Source organism: Pseudorca crassidens, chromosome 3 (assembly GCF_039906515.1).
Source record: "Pseudorca crassidens isolate mPseCra1 chromosome 3, mPseCra1.hap1, whole genome shotgun sequence".
In the NCBI taxonomy this organism is placed as follows: domain Eukaryota; kingdom Metazoa; phylum Chordata; class Mammalia; order Artiodactyla; family Delphinidae; genus Pseudorca; species Pseudorca crassidens.
The window spans coordinates 160,884,136-160,902,458 of record NC_090298.1 but is presented as its reverse complement, the minus strand read 5'-3'; the positions used below and the strand labels follow the sequence as shown (position 1 = coordinate 160,902,458).

The window sequence follows — 18,323 nt, the reverse complement described above, 5'->3', positions numbered from 1 at the left end:
TCATGCTGCATGAAAAAAGCCAGACACAAAAGGTCACATATTATATGACTCTGTTTATGTGAAATGTCCAGGACAGGCAAATCCACAGAGACAGAAAGCAGATCAATGGTTGCCAGGGGCTTGGGGACTGGGGATGGGGAGTGACTGCTAACGGGGACAGGATTTCCTTTTTGGATGATAAAAATGTTCTGGAATTAAATAGAGGTGGTGGTTGGACAACACTGTGAATGTAATAAATGCCACTGATTTGTATACTTTAAAATAGTTTTATACTATGCAAGTTCATCTCAATTTTTTTAAAAAGGAAAAAAGCAGCTCTTAATTGCATGGATGGTGGAGGGTAGGAATCAGGGGTGGAGCCTCTAGAGCCAGGTGACCAGGTTTGTTCTCCCTCCCCTCCCCTCACTCCCTGGCTGGGTGACCCTGGGTAAGTCACTCAACCTCTCTGTGCTTTAGCTCCCTCATCTGTAAATGGGTGAACAGTAGTATCCATGTCATAGGGAGAAAAAATAAAACAATAGAAGAAACTAGAAAAAATAAAACAATGTTAAATTATATTTTAAAACATTAATGTGTTTCCTTTAAAAAAAATCCAAAAAAATCCAAAAAAAATCCAAAATTTCTGCCTAATATGGCATAAGTGAAAAAAAAATAGATAAAATGTGTAAAATAACAGTTTTCAGACGTGGAGTTGAGGAGTCAAAGCTGAGGTTCTAGAAAGTGTAAGAAGGCTACAGTTTGCAGAGTGGAGTCCTGGACAGGAGGTACCTGGGGGGAAGAGGAGGTAGGGGGAGGGAGAGGAGGGGGGAGGGGAAGGGGAGGAGGGAAGTAGGTAGAGAGTGTGTGTAGAGAGGGAGAGAGGAAGAGAGAGGGAGAGAGAGGGAGGAAGAGAGAGAGAGATCAATCTAGAAGTTGATCCAGAGATCTTTTGAGAGTCCGAGGACTGATGGGTTTACACGCATGCAGAGGCCAGGGACAGAGCCACTTGAAAGGAACAGAGGGAGCAAGCCTCCGAGCTCACACCAGGTTGGAAATACTTGTTCCCACCAGCCAGAGTGGAAAAACTTCACAAGGAAGTGGAGAAAAATTAGCCCCAGAGCGGAGACTGCTCTGGTTCTGCCTAACAAAACTGAACAGCAAGGCTGGAAAGGAACTGTTTCCAGTAGCTTAATTGTATCCCAGAACAAAGATCAAGAATATTTTGAGGAAATACAAAAGGATACAGCATGCCACAAGGTAAAATTCACAAGGTCTGGCATCAGTTGAAACTTACCAGGCATGCAAAGAAGCCAAAAACTACCACCCATAATGAAGAGAAAAATCAATCAATAGAAACAGGACCGGGGGCTTCCCTGGTGGCGCAGTGGTTAAGAATCCGCCTGCCAATGCAGGGGGCACGGGTTCAAGCCCTGGTCCAGGAATCCCACATGCAGCGGAGCAACTAGGCCCATGAGTCACAACAACTGAAGCCCGCATGCCACAACTACTAAAGCCCGAGCACCTAGAGCTCAAGCTCCGCAACAAGAGAAGCCACTGCAATGAGAAGCTCGCGCACCGCAACAAAGAGTAGTCCCCGCTCGCCACAACTAAAGAAAGACCGCACGCAGCAACGAAGACCCAATGCAGCCAAAAATAAAATAAATAAATATTTTTTAAAAAGAAAAGAAAAGAAACAGGACAAGGGAATTCCCTGGTGGTCGAGTGATTAGGATTTCAGTGATTAGGATTTCATGCTTTCACTGCCGATGGCCCGGGTTCAATCCCTGGTCAGGAAACTAAGATCCCTCAAGCCACGTGGCATGGCCAAAAAAAAAAAAAAAAAGAAATGAAATGAAGTGAAACAAAATAAAATCTACAGAGTAAATATCCACTTCCAAGCCCTCCACACACACATAATTTGCAGGAATTTCAAATTCCCAACTGCCTGGGCAGGAGGAAGGACCCAGATATGTGAAGGCACCCAATCTGGGGTCCTCCTCTTTTCCCTTAAATGATGAACTGTGTCCCTTTATCAGGATCTTGAACATGTAGGGGAAATGGGGATACACAAACTTTTCATTTTTAAGGAAAGTGGGGACTTCCCTGATGGCACAGTGGTTAAGAATCCACCTGCCAATGCAGGGGACACGGGTTCGAGCCCTGGTCTGGGAAGATCCCACATGCCGCCGAGCAACTAAGCCTGTGCACCACAACTACTGAGCCTGCGCTCTAGAGCCTGCGAGCCACAACTACTGAGCCCACGAGCCACAACTACTGAGCCCACGAGCCACAACTACTGAGCCCACATGCAACAACTACTGAAGCCCACGTGCCTATAGCCTGTGCTCCGCAACAAGAGAAGACATTGCAGTGAGAAGCCCGCACACTGCAACGAAGAGTAGCCCCCGCTTGCTGCAACTAGAGAAAGCCTGCACGCAGCAACAAAGACCCAACACAGCCATGGAAAGCAGTGAAGCATTGATTCATGCTACAGCAGGGACGGACCTTGAAAATGTTATGCTGAGTGAAAGGAGACATAAAAGGCCACATTCAATTATGTTTTCAAAAGTGAAAAAGAAAAAGTGAGCACTTGGCCCAAAGAGGCTAAAGTCAAACACACTTGGCTTGGGCTTCCCTGGTGGCGCAGTGGTTGGGGGTCCGCCTGCCGATGCAGGGGACGCGGGTTCGTGCCCCGGTCCGAGAGGATCCCACGTGCCGCGGAGCGGCTGCACCCGTGAGCCATGGCCGCTGAGCCTGCGCGTCCGGAGCCTGTGCTCCGCCGACGGCAGAGGCCACAGCGGTGAGAGGCCCGCGTGCCGCAAAAAAAAAAAAAAAAAAAAAAAGTTCCTATAAAAGGGTTTCATCTTCAAAGAATTCATGGAAAAGGCTCTGACAAGTACAGGTTTCTGGTAACTGACTATACTGCTGAACTGAATGAATAAGCATTTTCAGAACTCTAATGGAAAAGTGATGAATTCATAAAAGTGCTAACAAAAGACCAAGATGAAAAACAATTAATTACATGGGACTGAGTGAACTGATGAGGATGATTATAATTTGTGTGACTTTCTGTTTGAATAAAAAAATAAAGTTAAAAAAAATGCATTTCCAAAAAGTGAGCCTGAAACCAAAAAGGAAAGAAGTGCTCAAGAATGATACAGGAGCCAGTCTGAAGGGGCTGCCACGGGCCAAATCCGGGACAATTTGAACATCAAAATTAAGAGAGAAGGATGTAATAACCTATACAGGAAAAGAATCTGAAAAATAATAGATATATGTATATGTATAACTGAATCACTTTGCTGTAGACCTGAAACTAACACAACACTGTAAACCAACTATACTCCAATATAAAATAAAAATTAAAAAAAATTAAGAGATTATCATCTGTTGAAGACAGTACCCATGAGTCCACGCAGATACAAATAAACTCACAGAAGGTCTTAAAAAGTGTCGAAGGTAAGATGGAATTAGAAAACCATCATTTGGCAAGCATCATACTAAAATAATAACTGATTCAGGTGAGACTCACCAGGGGATGCTAATATGGTCTCAAAGCATCTCTTTACAGGGTCTCAAAGTATCTCTCTATGGATACTTTTTCATCACAAAGGGCAAGATAGTAACTTTGCAAAGAAGAAATCCATCAGACCTCACCTTTAGCAAGTGATCAAGGTCAATGATACCAAGAATGAGACGCAGCAATATAACCAGTGCCTCCTGATATGATGCACGGAGAAGGACACAACGTTACTTCTGTGGGATTCCTGCCCCCAATACACACACAGCCTCCATCTAGTCATGAGGAAACACTGGAGGAGCCACCCTGACGGACACTCTCCAAAGGATTGAGCAGTTCTTAACAAGCATGTCATGCCATGAGACACAAAGGAAGACTGAGGAATTTTCCAGACCACAGGGGATTAAAGAAATGGGACAACTGAACCCTACATATAATCTGGAACTTTCTTCTGCTGTGAAGGACATTAACAGGGTGGTTGGCAAAATCTGAATCAGGTCTGTAGATTATAGAATTGTATCAATGTCCAATAAGCCTGCTTTTGATCACTGTGCTGAGGCTGTGTTTTAGGAAACACACGGTGACTTATTTAGGGATAGAGGAGTATCATGTCTGCAACCGACCCTTAAATGACACAGAGCACGACAGTTCCTCAAAATATTAAACACAGAATTACCATAGGATGCAGTCATTCCACTTCAGGGTCTATACCCACAAGGACTGAAAGCAGGACCTTGAAGAGATATTTGTAGGCCCATGTTCATGGCTGCATTATTCGTAAGAGCTAAGATGTAAACGCAACCCGAGTGTCTACTGACCTATTAATGGATAAGCAAAATGTGGTATATACAGCTTGCGACCAGGCAATGGGATATATATCAACCTTCAAGAGGAAGGAAATTCTGACACATGCTACAACACGAATGAACCTTGAAAACATTATGCTAAATGAAATAAGCCAGGCGCAATAGCACAAAACTGTATGCTTGCATTTATATGAGGTCCCTAGTGTAGTCAGATCCATAGAGACAGAAAGGAGAATGTGGTAGCTGCCAGGAGCCGGAAGAGTGAGGAATGAGCAGTTAGTGTTTAATGGGGACAGGGTTTCAGTTTAGGAAGATGAAAAAGTTCTGGAAACCAATGATGGTGATGGCTGCAAAACAATGTGAAGGTACTTAATGCCACTCAACTGTACACTTAATAATAATGGTTAAGGTGGTAAAGCTTATGTTATATATATTTTACCACAGTTTAAAAAATGACTTGGAAGTCAAAAACATTTTTAAACTATATTTATCTACCTACCTATTTATCTATAGAGAAAGAGCAAATGTAATATAATGTTAACACTTGGGGACTCTGGGTGTGAAAGGACTTCTTTGTCTTCCTCTCCTGCCGTGGCTGGGAGGAGAGATCTCCAGCAAAGACATCTCAGCATAAGGTAAATAATCTCATCTATCTTTACATCCTGTCAACCACGACCCAACTTTTTCTTACCCTCCTGTCCCCCACAGCTTGAAAGTTCCCTGCCCCCTCCCGTTTCTTTTCCGCATGGCCCTGGCAGTGCTTTCTGGCAACATGTTGAAAGTCCAGTAGTGAAAAGAATCCATCCCCCAGGTTAAGTGAGGACTTAAAAGGATCATCTTTATTTGTTCAGAGTTTCACTCAGGGAGTTATCCCCAAAGCTGTCCACGGGACAGGCCACCCATATGCCCAGGCAAGTCAATTTGGTGGAAGAATCTCTATGGGCAGGGGGGGTGGGGTACTGAGGATGCTACTAACTCGGTTAGTGACCAAGCCAAGGAACCCTCTATATGGCGCAGTAACCCTCCCGGTGGCCACCATGACATCTGATACGCCAAGGTCAGACCCCCAGCTCAGGGCAGCAGCCCCGCCTTATGGATCCTGTCTCTCTGCCCCTCTCCCTTCACCCAGCAGAACAGGCGCTACATGCTGAGCACCACTGCCCGCCCAGAGTAACTCAAGGGTCTCTCCCACTGGGTGATGTTTACCAAGCATTAGTGGGAAGAATCGCCCACATCGACTTTTGACGGTAGGAAATGACCTGGTGCCACCAGGGAGCCATGGAGTGAGTCACCTTCTTGTCCTAACCTTTCCTCCTCATGTCCTCTGGGTTCCCACTTACCCCTCCCCATCTGGGGGAAAAAATAAACTAAGAAACCCACCATCAAAGAAATACACACACCCCATGGCCAGCATCCCCACAGAGAGGCGTCCGCATGCTCGCTAGAGACCCTGAGAGGGGCATCCTTGTTGCTTTACTCTTGGGGAGCAAACCCTGAAGCCCCCAGTGTCAGTGCCAATGGGAGGAGGGGTGGGTCGGGAAAGGAGACAGTTGTCCCCCCGCCACACACACACACACACACACACACACACACACACACCAATACAGGGTGAGGAAAAGCAGCCGGTGCCAGAGGAACACACCATCCCATTCATTTCTTTGCAGCTTGAGACCAGGCAAAACTCATCTGCGGTGACGGAGCTCAGGAAGCAGCTGAGGAGCGATGGGGGGCGGGGGGTGGGGTAGCAGGAAAGAATGTTCTGGGTTGATGGGAATCAACCACCTTGATCGAAGTATTGGTGACATGGGCATAAACACTTTTCACCAAAGTGATGGGGGCACTGAAGATCTGTACATGTTTTTATACAAATGATTCCCCAATTTTAATAAGGGCAATGGTGGGGGAGGAGCAGCTGTACCATTCATCTGAAGTTAAGAGAAGCAGGTGGCCCGTAATCAAGCGAAATTCTTGGCCTCTGACCACTTTCTGCTCCAAAAGGACTGGACAGTCCTCCTGGGGGGAGGGTAGCAGCGCACCCCAAGTCCCACGACAATCTGCAGCCAGCACAGCCACCAAGCACAGACTGTGAAAGTAACGGGGCTTGTGCGCCCCAGACAACACATTGTCTACACCCCACCTACCTGACAAGACCCTGCCGCGCGGCTGCGTCTGACCGATTCCCTTGACCCCATAACAAAGACCCGCTTTGTTCCCTGGTTAATATCCTTAGCAGGTCTGTCTAGACTCACTGTGGCAGTAATTGTCCTGTGACCCGACTCCTCCTTGCCCCACTTGGGCAGAGAAGGCTACAGTTGGCCCCAAGCCAACAGAGTCCAAGCCCTCAACACCCACCTGAGCCTCCTAGGGCGAGAAAGACCCGCAGCCAGCATCCCACTCCCGCCACCCAAGACCTGCGGGGAGACGGGACACTTGAAAAATGCAGTCCCTCCTGTGTGGGGTGCCAGGGGCAGCGGCATTTTTTCCTGGGAAAGAGGAAAGGAGGGGTGCCCCTCTGTCCCCAGAACTCCCACCTCCAGAATGTGGCTGATGGGAAACAGTTCACTCTCTGCTGGGGCGCCAGTTCACCCAGGGCATGAAGAAGGAAGGTCAGATAAGAGAGAGAGGAGAGAGACATAAAGAGAGAGAGAGAGAGAGAGAGAGAGAGAGAGAAGGAGGTGGGGGAGGGAGAGAGTCAGGAAGAGACAGAGACCCAGAGAGAGATAGAGGCACCCAGAGAGAGACTGAGAGTGACAGAGAAACAGAGAGAAGGGGAGAGACAGACAGAGAGAAGTGAGTTGGTCCCTGGCAGAGGAGAAGGAGTTCCTTCCACAGGTGGCAACTCGAGCTTCAGAAAAATCAGTTGGGACAGGAAGTAACGGCTGCTCACTCCGCCTCACCAAACACCCATCTTCAGCTTGAGGTGACAGACATCAATGGTTGCCCACAACTCATGTCTGGATCACACCAAGAACACTCTGAGGCATATTTTCTTGAGGGACGGATTTGACCCATCCAATGACTACACCCTTTCCATGGGCAAATCTGTTTTATCCAGAATAACTGAAAAGCACCACCAGCGGCTCCTAGCCACCCCATGGGTGGATCCGGCAGATGCTCTGCTGTGCAGAAGGCATAGGACCCAAGTGCAATTCCAATGACACCAAGTTCTAGAACAGGTAAAACGCACCTATGGAGGCCATAAAGTCAGCAGAGAGGTTTACACCTGGGAGTGGGGTTGGCGGGTGGAGTGGGAGTAGCTGGGAAAGGACACAAGGGGCTTCTGCAATGGGGACGAACAGAGAAGGGGCTGAGAATGTTCTAGGTCTTGATCTGAACTCAGGTGCTGCGGAGGTACACGTGTCAAATTTCATGGGCTAACACTGCTGTGCGCACTCAGGGTATGTATGGGCAACTCCAGTTTTTGCTGTTGTTGCTTTTTTAAGGGAAACAATTGGATCTGGGAAGGTTGGCATTTTTTAGCTGGGGAATGGTGGAGAATTCTCTCTTCTTGTCTCATAAAGTTGAGGAAGAAAACTGAAAGTCTTCTAGAGGTGAGGTCTGGAGGGATGGGTGACTGAAATATAAGGGGTACGTCCCCACAGGCAGCAGGATGAAAAGCTGCCATCCTCCACCATCCGAGTCCCAAAGCTTGGAGGGATTTCCAAAGATTGTTTAATTGATTTTTCTCCTATTTAGATGCAGATCATAGTGTCTGGGGCCCAGGAATTCAGACACACAGCTTTGTGTCCACTCAGCCCCGTGAAGACTCCTGTCTGAAACTCGCACAAAGCCAGACACACACGTCTTCAGAAACACGCTGTTTCCTTTTTGTCTGGGGCTCCAGGGAGCGGGTGCGACGAGCAGGGCCTCAGACATGCTCCCATCTGCGGAATCCCGGGGATCCTGTCCCTCTGTTCCGCTAGCAAAGTGGGGTGAAAATTTTTAAAAAGGGAGAGGAATGTGGCCAAGATTTTGAGGTCCGGAAGAAGGGTAACAAAAAAGGTGGGGCACCCCAACTGGGAATAGACACACTGAGGTTTCAGCTTGGATTTTTCTCCGAATTCAGGGCTCTGGAGTGGAAAGCAGGGGATGCTTTAAATCAAGAATCTAATGGGCTAGGATTAACACGAGCTTGGCTCTGGTCCATGCAGATCTGATTTATATAAGGAGGAAACTTTTCTCTCTTTCTCTCTGCCCATTGTTCCCCAGTCTGTCCCTCCAAATGCCCCAGCTGACAAAGAAACTGGAAGGCTCAGGACAGCGGGAGAGACCTCCTCCCCGGCAATATGCAGCCTTTGCTTCCTCCAGCTGCCAGGAAGCAACACTGAGGGTCACTGCACCCCCTCTACAAGGTTAATACATCCCCCAATATCCCTGCCTGGTCCCCCAAAACCTGGCTGTGGCATGGGATACTTCCGAAGAAATGCCACTCTGGTTTCTGAGCTGGATGACCTCAGATAACTCTCTCTGTGCCTCAGTTTCCTCATCCATAAAGTGGGCACAAGAATAACTGCACCTAAGGGTTGTTGGGAGAATTCAGCATGCTGGGCAGCAAAAAACGCTTGGCGCAGAGCAAGCACTCAACAAACGCAAGCTACAGTGGTAACTATCTGAGAGGAAGTGTATATCAGACTTAAATATCTCTCAGGAAGCTTCACAGGAGATGTTCTCTTCGTAGGTTACTTCCTTTCTTTGGTGTCAAGTATTTCCAGGGGAAGCCCAGCCCCAAGCCTGATTCCTCCCCTCTGGATCCAGTTACCTGGACTGCAATCCAGCTGGCATTCACAGTGTGTTCCCCAAAAGGGCCGAACCCTGAAAAAAATAAGAAAAGCAGCATGTCACCACCCAGCGGCCCCTCCTGCCCTGCCCAGGGCCAGGCTGCTGCTTTCATCCAGGAGAATGGAGCAGGGAGCTTTGGGAGCAGCTGCCACCTGGGACAATGTCGGGGGCCTGGTCCCAAGTTTGGGGTGCACCCAGTGGCCCTTCAGAGCCCTCCATCACACAAACTTGTCTGCTCTTAACAGAAGCTGTGAGTCCTTTCTCGTCCTCACTTTCACCTGACCTTCAAGCCCAGCAAGAGGCCAGTGCCCTCCTTTTACCCCAGAAAAGGCTGGCCTTTGTTCCCTTCCCGATTTCTTCCCCTATCCTTGACCCCCAAATATAATATAATTTTATCATTGTCTTTGTGCCTCCTCCCTGGACTCTGGAACTGCAGGGCCATAGGCGGTCTGTGAATCATCACCTGATAAGGAACGGCCCTTAAGGGATGCATGTGTATATCTCCCAGGTCAGGCTGTCCAGACATCATCCCACCACCCTCCTCCCTACTCACTCAAACTCCAGGCCCCATTTACAAACCAGATTCTCACCTGAGCATGTGCTAAGTGCTCTGCATGCCCTGTGGCATTCAGCCTCCCTGTGCCTCTCTTTCAGGCACGGGTGTTTCCTGGGCCCATTTTAGAGGAGCTGGGACTGAGGTACAGAGAGGTGAAGCCAGCTGCCCAAGGTCTCACAGCAAGAAGACGGAAGAGCACGGATTCAAACACAGACCCAGGAAAGTCTGTGGCCTCCCTCTTCTAATCGCCCCCAACACACCTAAAAAATAAACCTCTCTAAAAAATAAACCTCTCCAAGAAAGGCTGTCATTGAACCATGGGTCACTCCAGTTGGGCCAAGTGTCCCAAGTGGTATCATGGCCCTGGGAGGCATACTGTTCCCTGGATCAGCAGGGGGCCCCCAAGTAGGGTCAGAACCTCTCCACCCCTTTCCTCCTCCTGCATGGACCAAGTATGAGTCCCAGCTCAGCCACTTACAAACAAGGTGACCTCTGTGAGCCTCAGTTTCCCCCTCTGCAAAATGGAGGCAGTAAAGATTTAACGAGCTCATGCAAGAAAAATGCCCAGTCCCGTGGCTGCCTGCTGAGTCAGGACTAAAGTAATAAATAAGCAGATATAGGAGGGCTGCAGGGGAAAGTGACCCTCTGGCAAGTTGACACACCTGTTTGTCAGATAAGTGGCTTCTTCTGTATTCCTGGGAATTCCAGGACCAGCCCAAACCTCCCTGGACCACAATATACCTGTTCGAACCTTAGCTGGATTTCTCACTCTGACCCTCCTGACAGGGTCAAAATACCGCACGCCCCCACGCCGACCAGAGGCCTGGCAGAAACTGACCGCACACGAGGCTCCGAGGTGGAGTCTCCTAGAGGAGAAGCAGTTAGTTTTGGGGAGTCGGTGACAGTGGGGCAGGGGTCCAGACTCACCCACAAACAGCCCGGGCAGGAAAGATTTTGACCAAGACAGTCCTTGGGACAAGCGGAAGAACGGCCGGGCACCCGAGGTTCCCCAAACTTCACCTGCCCCTGCCTGGGGGGAGCAACCGCCCATTAGCGCAGGGCTCGGGGAGCAGTGGCTGGCAAGAGATTAACTTATCACGGGGCACTTCCTGCCCGCAAATCGACCTTTGTCCCCTGGGACCGGGGGTGGTGACAAACCCGACCTCGGGAGGGGCAGGGAGGAGTCCAGTCCAGCCTGCCAGCCGGGCAGACACAACAAACAAGTGCCCGGAGGGTCCCTGTCCCCAACCGGGGAAGGAAGGAGGCCAGAGGGGCCTGCTCCGTGTGGGGCACTTGGCAGAACACCCACGTCCTTGCCTGCCCCGACTCCTGACAGTGGGACCACAGAGGCGCCCCCTTCTCCACTTTCTCTGTCGCGCGGACTGAGCTGGGCTCCCGCGGGCGATGACATCTGCCAAACCTGGGACGACTTCTAGCACCTGCCCCACCCGGGCCACCGCGCTTCTTCCGGCCCCGCTGCCTCCGGAGCCGCCCGACCCGCCCCCGCCACGGGCCGCGGCTGCCGCGGCCGCCATCAGAGCACTACATCAGAGCGTACCCGTCACCACCACCGCCTTCCTGGGCTGTTCCATGGCGGGCTCAGGCTGCGCCTTTGACCCACTCCTGTCCGGCCCGGCGAGCCCGTTGCTGCCGCTGCCGCCGCTCGGCCACCGCGCCGCCCCGCCCCCAAGCCCGGCCCCGCCCCCGGCCGGGCCGCTGGGCGTGCGCGTCCCCGCGACCAAGACGCAGAGTGCACGCCCCATCCCTAACTCTCCCCACAGTGGTTGCCCCCACTCCCCAACCTCAGTTTACCCACCCGTACGATGGGGACAGTTCGTACTGCAGGCTGTGGCCGCTTGAACTCGAGTCACACGCTGGGGACGAGCCTGTTATGCATTCCACAATGTTCACCGATCGCTTGCTGTGAGTTATATCGGTGCCCCCCAGCTCCCTGTGAGCAAGGCTCCATTATTCGGCCCCTTTTACAGATGAGAAAACTGAGGCATAGTTCGGAAGGCCATTCACCTAAATCCTCCTGGGGTCACAGATGCGGCATTCAAGCCAGGAGTTTGAGGGAGGGATGAAATAAGGTGAAAACCGGGCACCCACAGCTGGGTGGTGCCCAAAGCAGGCTCCTGTATTGCTAAGGAGGCTGACGTGGCCCCAGATACCTGGGCCTCCCCTCCCTCCTTCTCCCCAAACACAGTTGCTCTAGACCCAGCAGTCCTCCAAGGGCCCACCCAACACAGTCCCACCTTAGGGCCTTTGCACCACTTGCTGTTTCTTCTGCCTGGAACATACCCTACAGGTTCCTGCAAAACTAGTTGCTTCTTCAGGGCTTAGCTGGAACATCACCTCCTCCTAGGGGTCCTCCTCACCCTGGCTGAAATCCCCCACCCCAACTCACCACCACCCCAGTAGGTCCGTCTCATTTCCTTGTTTCATCCTCTTCAGAGCAGCAATCACATTCAGAAATCATTCCTTTATAGGCACTGCTTTTCTTTTTTTTAATTTTATTTTATTTATTTATTTATTTTTGGCTGCGCGTCGTGGGCTTTTCTCTAGTTGCAGTGAGTGGGGGCTACTCTTCATTGTGGTGCGCGGGCTTCTCATTGCGGGGGCTTCTCTTGTTGCGGAGCACCGGCTCTAGGCACGCGGGCTCAGTAGTTGTGGCTTGCGGGCTTAGTTGCTCCCCGGCATGTGGGATCTTCCTGGACCAGGGCTCGAACCCGTGTCCCCTGCATTGGCAGGGAGATTCTTAACCACTGGGCCACCAGGGAAGCCCGACACTGCTTTTCTGGTTCATTTCCCTTTTCCTGCCCTGACTTCCAGAAAAGGGTTATGTCTCCATTAGAGCCTTGTGCCTGGCACACAGTAGGTCCCCAACCCACATTCAGCAGAGGCCAGCATTCTTCCAAATATAGCCAAAAAATACGGCTGAGTTTCTGGCCACATCCTTAGAAACAGGACTGGACCTTGGACGTGGGTCACTGACATCTCATTCCAAGCAGCCTTGGCCCAGATTAGTTAGGGTGCTGAACAAGGACCGTCTGCCTCTGGCCCAGGCCTCAGAATATCCAAAGCAATGTTCTCTGAACTGCCCGGCAGCCTTGTTTGCAAGCTCAGACCAGAGGTCACACACTCAGTGGCTATTTTGGTCTCTGGCAGTTTCAGGTAGAATTCAGAAAATCTGAAATCCAGCCTGGGCCAGCTGTGGGAGCGAGACCTCAGCCAAGTAGAAGAAAAGAACAGAAGAAAAATCTCACCAAGAATCTGGTTTTATAACTCAAACATGTAATAAGTGTCTGGTACAAAGTGCATGTATTGCTAGAAGCTGGTGATGTGAAGAGAGGGAAACCACAGAGGGTTTCATTTTCCCCCCCATCGCAATGGGAAAAAAAGAAAAAAAGGAAATTGATGACACTGAGTTAGCCGTGATCAGAAAAACTGAGTCACATGCTACTGCCGAGAGTTACGGGGGTAAAAGTTAGTATTCACTGGATGCAGGCCCTGTTTAAGCACATCACTGATGTTCTCTTTTTTAATATCACAAATCTTCGGAGAGAGGAACTATTCTTCTCCCATTTTGCAAGTAAGGAAAAGGGACCCAGAGCAGCTAAGCCGCTCGTCCCAAGTCACACATGGAAGGGGCTGGGATTTGGATCAGAAATAAGTGGGTGAGTCCTTAGGGAAGGAAAAGCAGGACCAAAGTCCTTAAGGAAGCACAAGAAGGGCCAAAGAAAGCTGGCTAGATGGGGCTAAGTTATGTGTTCACAGAGAGAGACACAGTCTGGCTTTGCAACAGTGTAACAAGCAGCTCAGTGCCTGTGAGGGGTGAGGTGAAGGGAGGGTGAGGGATGGAGAGCTCTTTATTTAAAAAACCAAGATGGTTACATTGGAAAGCCAAGTACAGTAAAGTGGTGCAGCTACTGTGGAAAAGTTTGGCAGTTCCTCAAGAAGTTAAACATGGTTACCATAGGCCCCAGCAATTCCACTCCTAGGGATAACGCCAAAATAATTAAATAGGTGTCCAAATATTATAGGTGAAAGTTCATGACAGCACTATTCACAATCGCCAGAAGAAAAGAAAACAAATGTTCATCAACAGTTAAAGAAATAAACCGTGGTCCATTCCTACAATGGAATATTACTCAACAGTGAAGAGGAATGAAGCACTGACACATGCTGCTGCGCGGATGAACCTTAAAACACCAGGCTGAGTGAAAGAAGCCAGACTCATAAGGCCACATACTGTATGATTCCATTGATATGAAATGTCCAGAACAGGAAAATTCAGAGACAGAAAGCAGACTAGTGGTTGCCAGGGGCTGCAGGAGGGGAGATGGGAAGTGACTGCTAATGGGGACAGGGTTTCTTTTGGGGGTGATGGAAGTGTTCTGAAACTAGATAAGAGGCAATGGTTGCACAGCATGGTGAATGTATTTAATGCCACTGGATCATATACTTTATTTTTTTAATTTTATTTTTATTAATTTATTGGCTGCGTTGGGTCTTCATTGCTGCATGTGGACTTTCTCTAGCTGTGGCGAACGAGGGGCTACTCTTCATTGCAGTGCGCGGGCTTCTCATTGTGATGGCTTCTCTTGTTGTGGAGCACAGGCTCTAGGAGTACGGGCTTCAGAAGTTGTGGCTTGCGGGCTGTAAAGCACAGGCTCAGTAGTTGTGCCGCACAGGCTTAGTTGCTCCACAGCATGTGGGATCTTCCCAGACTAGGGCTCGAACCCGTGTCCCCTGCATTGGCAGGCAGACTCTTAACCACTGCGCCACCAGGAAGTCCCTGGATCATACACTTTAAAATGGTTGAAGTGGTAAGTGTTATGTGTATTTTATCACAATGATTAAAAAAAAAAACAGCGTGGAAGCACTGATGGAATGAAAAACAAATGTCAGAGTAAGAAAAATGTGTTTGCAAATGCAGAAAATATCTGAGGAAGGAAGAGTAAGAAATTGATAACATGATAACAGTGGGGGCTTTGGGGAGGGAACCAGAATATGGGGGAGGTGAAAGTGGGGGTGGAGGGGAGACACCCTCAGCATTTCTTCCACTGTGTACATACATGGACTACTCAGAAATAAAAGATGAGGGCTTCCCTGGTGGTGCAGTGGTTAAGAATCCACCTGCCAAGGAGGGTCCACGGGTTCCGGGAAGATCCCACATGCCACGGAGCAACTAAGCCCGTGAGCCACAAGTAGTGAGCCTGTGCTCTAGAACTCATGATCCACAACTACTGAAGCCCACATGCCTAGAGCCCATGCTCCGCAACAAGAGAAGCCACCGCAACGAGAAGCCCGCGCAACAAAACAAAGAGTAGCCCCTGCTCGCCGCAAATAGAGAAAGCCTGCACAAAGCAACGAAGAACCAACACAGCCAAAAATAAATAATAAATAAATTTTTTTAAAAAAGAAATAAAGATGATACACTCTCCTTTTTAAAAAACACCACTCGATTTTTTTAAATTGTGATAAAACCATAAAATGGACCATTTTCAAGTGTACAGTTCAGCAATGTTAAAAGTACATTCTTCACATTGTCGTGCAACCAACCTTCAGAACTCTTTTCATCTTGCAAAACTGAAACTGTACCCATGAAACAACTCTCCATTCCCCCCCCCCAGCCCCTGGCACCCACCATTCTATTTTCTTTCACTGTGAATTTCAATACTTCTAGGCATCTCATATGAGCCGAATCATACAGTATTTGTCCTTTTGTGACTGGTTCATTTCACTTAGCATAATGTCCTCAGGGTTCATCCATGTAGTAGCATGTGTCAGAATGTCCTTCCTTTTTAAGGCTGAATAATATTCTACTGTATGAATGGGCCACATTTTGTTTATCCATCTATCCATCAGTGGACACTTGGGTTGCTTCCACTTTTTGGCCATCCTGAGTAATGCTGCTGTGAACATGGATACACAAGTATCTTTTTGAGATTCTGCTTTCAATTCTTTAGACCATTCAACTTTTCTAACTTCCTATCTGGAAATATTTTAAGACTGACAAAGTTGCAAAAATAGTTCCCTCTCCATGGACACTTAACTAAACCAGTTCCCTCTCCGTGGACACTTAACTAAACCATTGTCAAAACCAGGATATTGGGGCTTCCTTGGTGGCACAGTGGTTAAGAATCTTCCTGCCAATGCAGGCGACACAGGTTCAAGCCCTGGTCCAGGAAGATCCCACACACGGCAAAGCAACTAAGCCCATGCGCTGCAACTACTGAGCCTGCACTCTAGAGCCCGCGAGCCACAACTACTGAGCCCGCGTGCCACAACTACTGAAGCCCACACGCCTAGAGTCCATGCTCCGCAACAAGAGAAGCCAACGCAGCGAGAAGCCAGTGCACTGCAACGAAGAGTAGCCCCTGCTCGCTGCAACTAGAGAAAGCCCGGGTGCAGCAACGAAGACCCCACGCAGCCAATAAATAAATAAATAAATAAATTTTTTAAAAAAAACAGGAAATTGACGGTACGATGTAATGGACTCAGGTACCACACCTTATTTCCTGGAGTTGTAAAAACAAACAAAGAAACAAAACAAACAAAAACATTTCATTTGTGAAGAATTTTTCCTTTTAAAATTTCTATGCAATATTCTTAGGGAGAGAATGGAGGGCAGCAAGTGTGGTGGTTAGAGCCAGATCGCCTGGGTTCAAATTCTGCCTGGCTCCTCACGTGGTGCCTGCTCTCAGATGAGTTATTTTCCCATTCCAAACCTCAGTTTCCTCATCTGTAAAATGGGGATCAAAGAGTACTGGGGCCCCAGTGAGTCCTGGGAAGGAAGGTAAAGTATATAATAGGAGTATTAACATAGATAACAATGTGGTCACACAGAATGTCTTCATGGAGCATCTTTTTTTTTTATTGATGTATAGTTGATTGACAATGATGTGTCAATTTCTACTGTACCGCAAAGTGATTCAGTTATACATATATATACATTCTTTTTCATATTCTTTTCCGTTATGGTTTATCACAGGATATTGAATTTATTACCTGCACTATACAGTATTTTTTAAATAGAATGCGCTGTTTGCATATGGAAAGATGAGTGTGATGTATTGCTTAGTCAATCAACAAACCCACAGTCTATCCAGTTTCTTCCACATGCTCTCTCTCCATGCCAACTCCAATCTCTCCTAACACGTGTCACTGCTGTAATTTCACTTTTATTCATACAGTTGTGCAGCTGCCGACTGTCTCCCTCTGGACTGTGAGCATGGGAGGGCAAGGACCTGATCTGACTTGGTCACCGCTGTGCATAGGGCCCAGCACGAATCGGTGCTCAATAAATATGCTAAGTAGAGCAGAACCCACCATGCTGGAGGTTGGCTTGGGAAAGGAGATGCATTTCTCTGTGGGCCCCCACCCTGACAGCCCTGGGAGATTAGGGGCTCACAGCCACAGAGAGCCAGGTGGGGGAGGCTAGAACTGGAGCTGGATTCAGATCCCACCCCTAGGATCTCCAAGACTCTTCGCATTGCCAGCTCCTGCTGGGTGTGGCCTTGGGGGAGGTGGGAGAGAGTGGAAGCCCATGGGACCCCATGGCGCCTTCTTGGGGCTCCTTCCTTTTGGCTCTGCCAGTTCAGGGACTGGATGGGCCTTTTGGCCGAGTTAGGCAGAGTGACATCTGGGTAGACATGCGCGTTTCAAAGGGTGAATGCCCCTTTTTCTCCAGGCGGTCTTGAGACGTGTGAGTACTTTCAGGGGCTCAGACTAGAAGATGGAGCGGGTGCTTTTGTTACTGAACCAAACTTGGGTCTGCTCACCCACGTGCAGTAAAGCCAATCTACTGACACCAGGTTGTGGTGAAGGAAAGTGCAGGGTTTATTGTAAGGTGCCATCCAAGGAGAAGGGTGGCTCCGGTGGCTCGTGCTCAAAAACCCCAAACACCCAGAAAGGTTTCAGCAAAGCATTTTTCAAGGCCAAGTGAGGGAGGTGGGTCGCAGGATATGTGATCAGCTTGTGCTGATCCCTGGCGGTCCAGTAGTTAGGATTCCGTGCTTTCACTGCTGAGGGCGCAGGTCTGATCAGGGAACTAAGATCCTTCAAGCCACGTGGCCAAAATTTTAAAAAGAAAGAAACAGAGAAACAAAGAATAAGAAAAAAAAAAGATGCGTATAGTTTTCTAGCAATTTTCTTTTTTTCCGGTACTCCTTTTGCGAAGTGGGTTCTGGTAATCCTCAGAGGCTATGAATGTAGTGGCAGGAGGGGGAGATGGGGGAAGCAGTTTCCACCTGCAACTTAAAACAGAAGAAAACAAAATTAAGGAAGATAAATTTTTTTTTTAAGAACTTACATTTTTAAAAAAATTATTTGTTTATTTATTTGGCTGCATTGGATCTTCATTGCGGCACACGGGCTCTCTCTAGTTGTGGTGCGTGCGGGCTTAGTTGCCCCGAAGCATGTGCGATCTTAGTTCCCTAACCAAGGTTTTTTGCGGTACGCGGGCCTCTCACTGTTAGGGCCTCTCCCGTTGCGGAGCACAGGCTCCGGACGCGCAGTCTCAGCGACCATGGCTCACGGACCCAGCGGCTTGGCGGCATGTGGGATCCTCCTGGAGAGGGCCACGAACCCGTGTCCTTTACATCACCAGGCGGACTCTCAACCACTGCGCCACCAGGAAAGCCCCCCCTTCTCTCTCTTTTTTAGAATCTAACCACTA

General features: G+C 49.0%; 1 protein-coding gene across 7 annotated transcripts in view; it reads right to left on the bottom strand.

Annotated features, from left to right (window-relative positions):
* PGPEP1 (pyroglutamyl-peptidase I) overlaps positions 1-11,331 on the bottom strand; it is a 42,223-nt gene extending 30,892 nt beyond the window's left edge. For 5 of the 7 annotated variants that reach the window (XM_067733250.1, XM_067733255.1, XM_067733254.1 and 2 more), the window contains exons 1-2: positions 11,199-11,331; positions 9,065-9,117 (exon numbers count right to left, since the gene is read on the bottom strand). In XM_067733250.1, coding sequence (XP_067589351.1) covers positions 9,065-9,117; positions 11,199-11,232 — 87 coding nt within the window. In that variant the 5' untranslated portion in view covers positions 11,233-11,331. Of the gene's footprint in view, positions 1-9,064; positions 9,118-10,567; positions 11,132-11,198 lie in introns of those variants that run through there. The other 2 variants (XM_067733253.1, XM_067733249.1) reach the window with 2 other exon arrangements.
* Between the last annotated feature and the right edge of the window lie 6,992 nt (positions 11,332-18,323).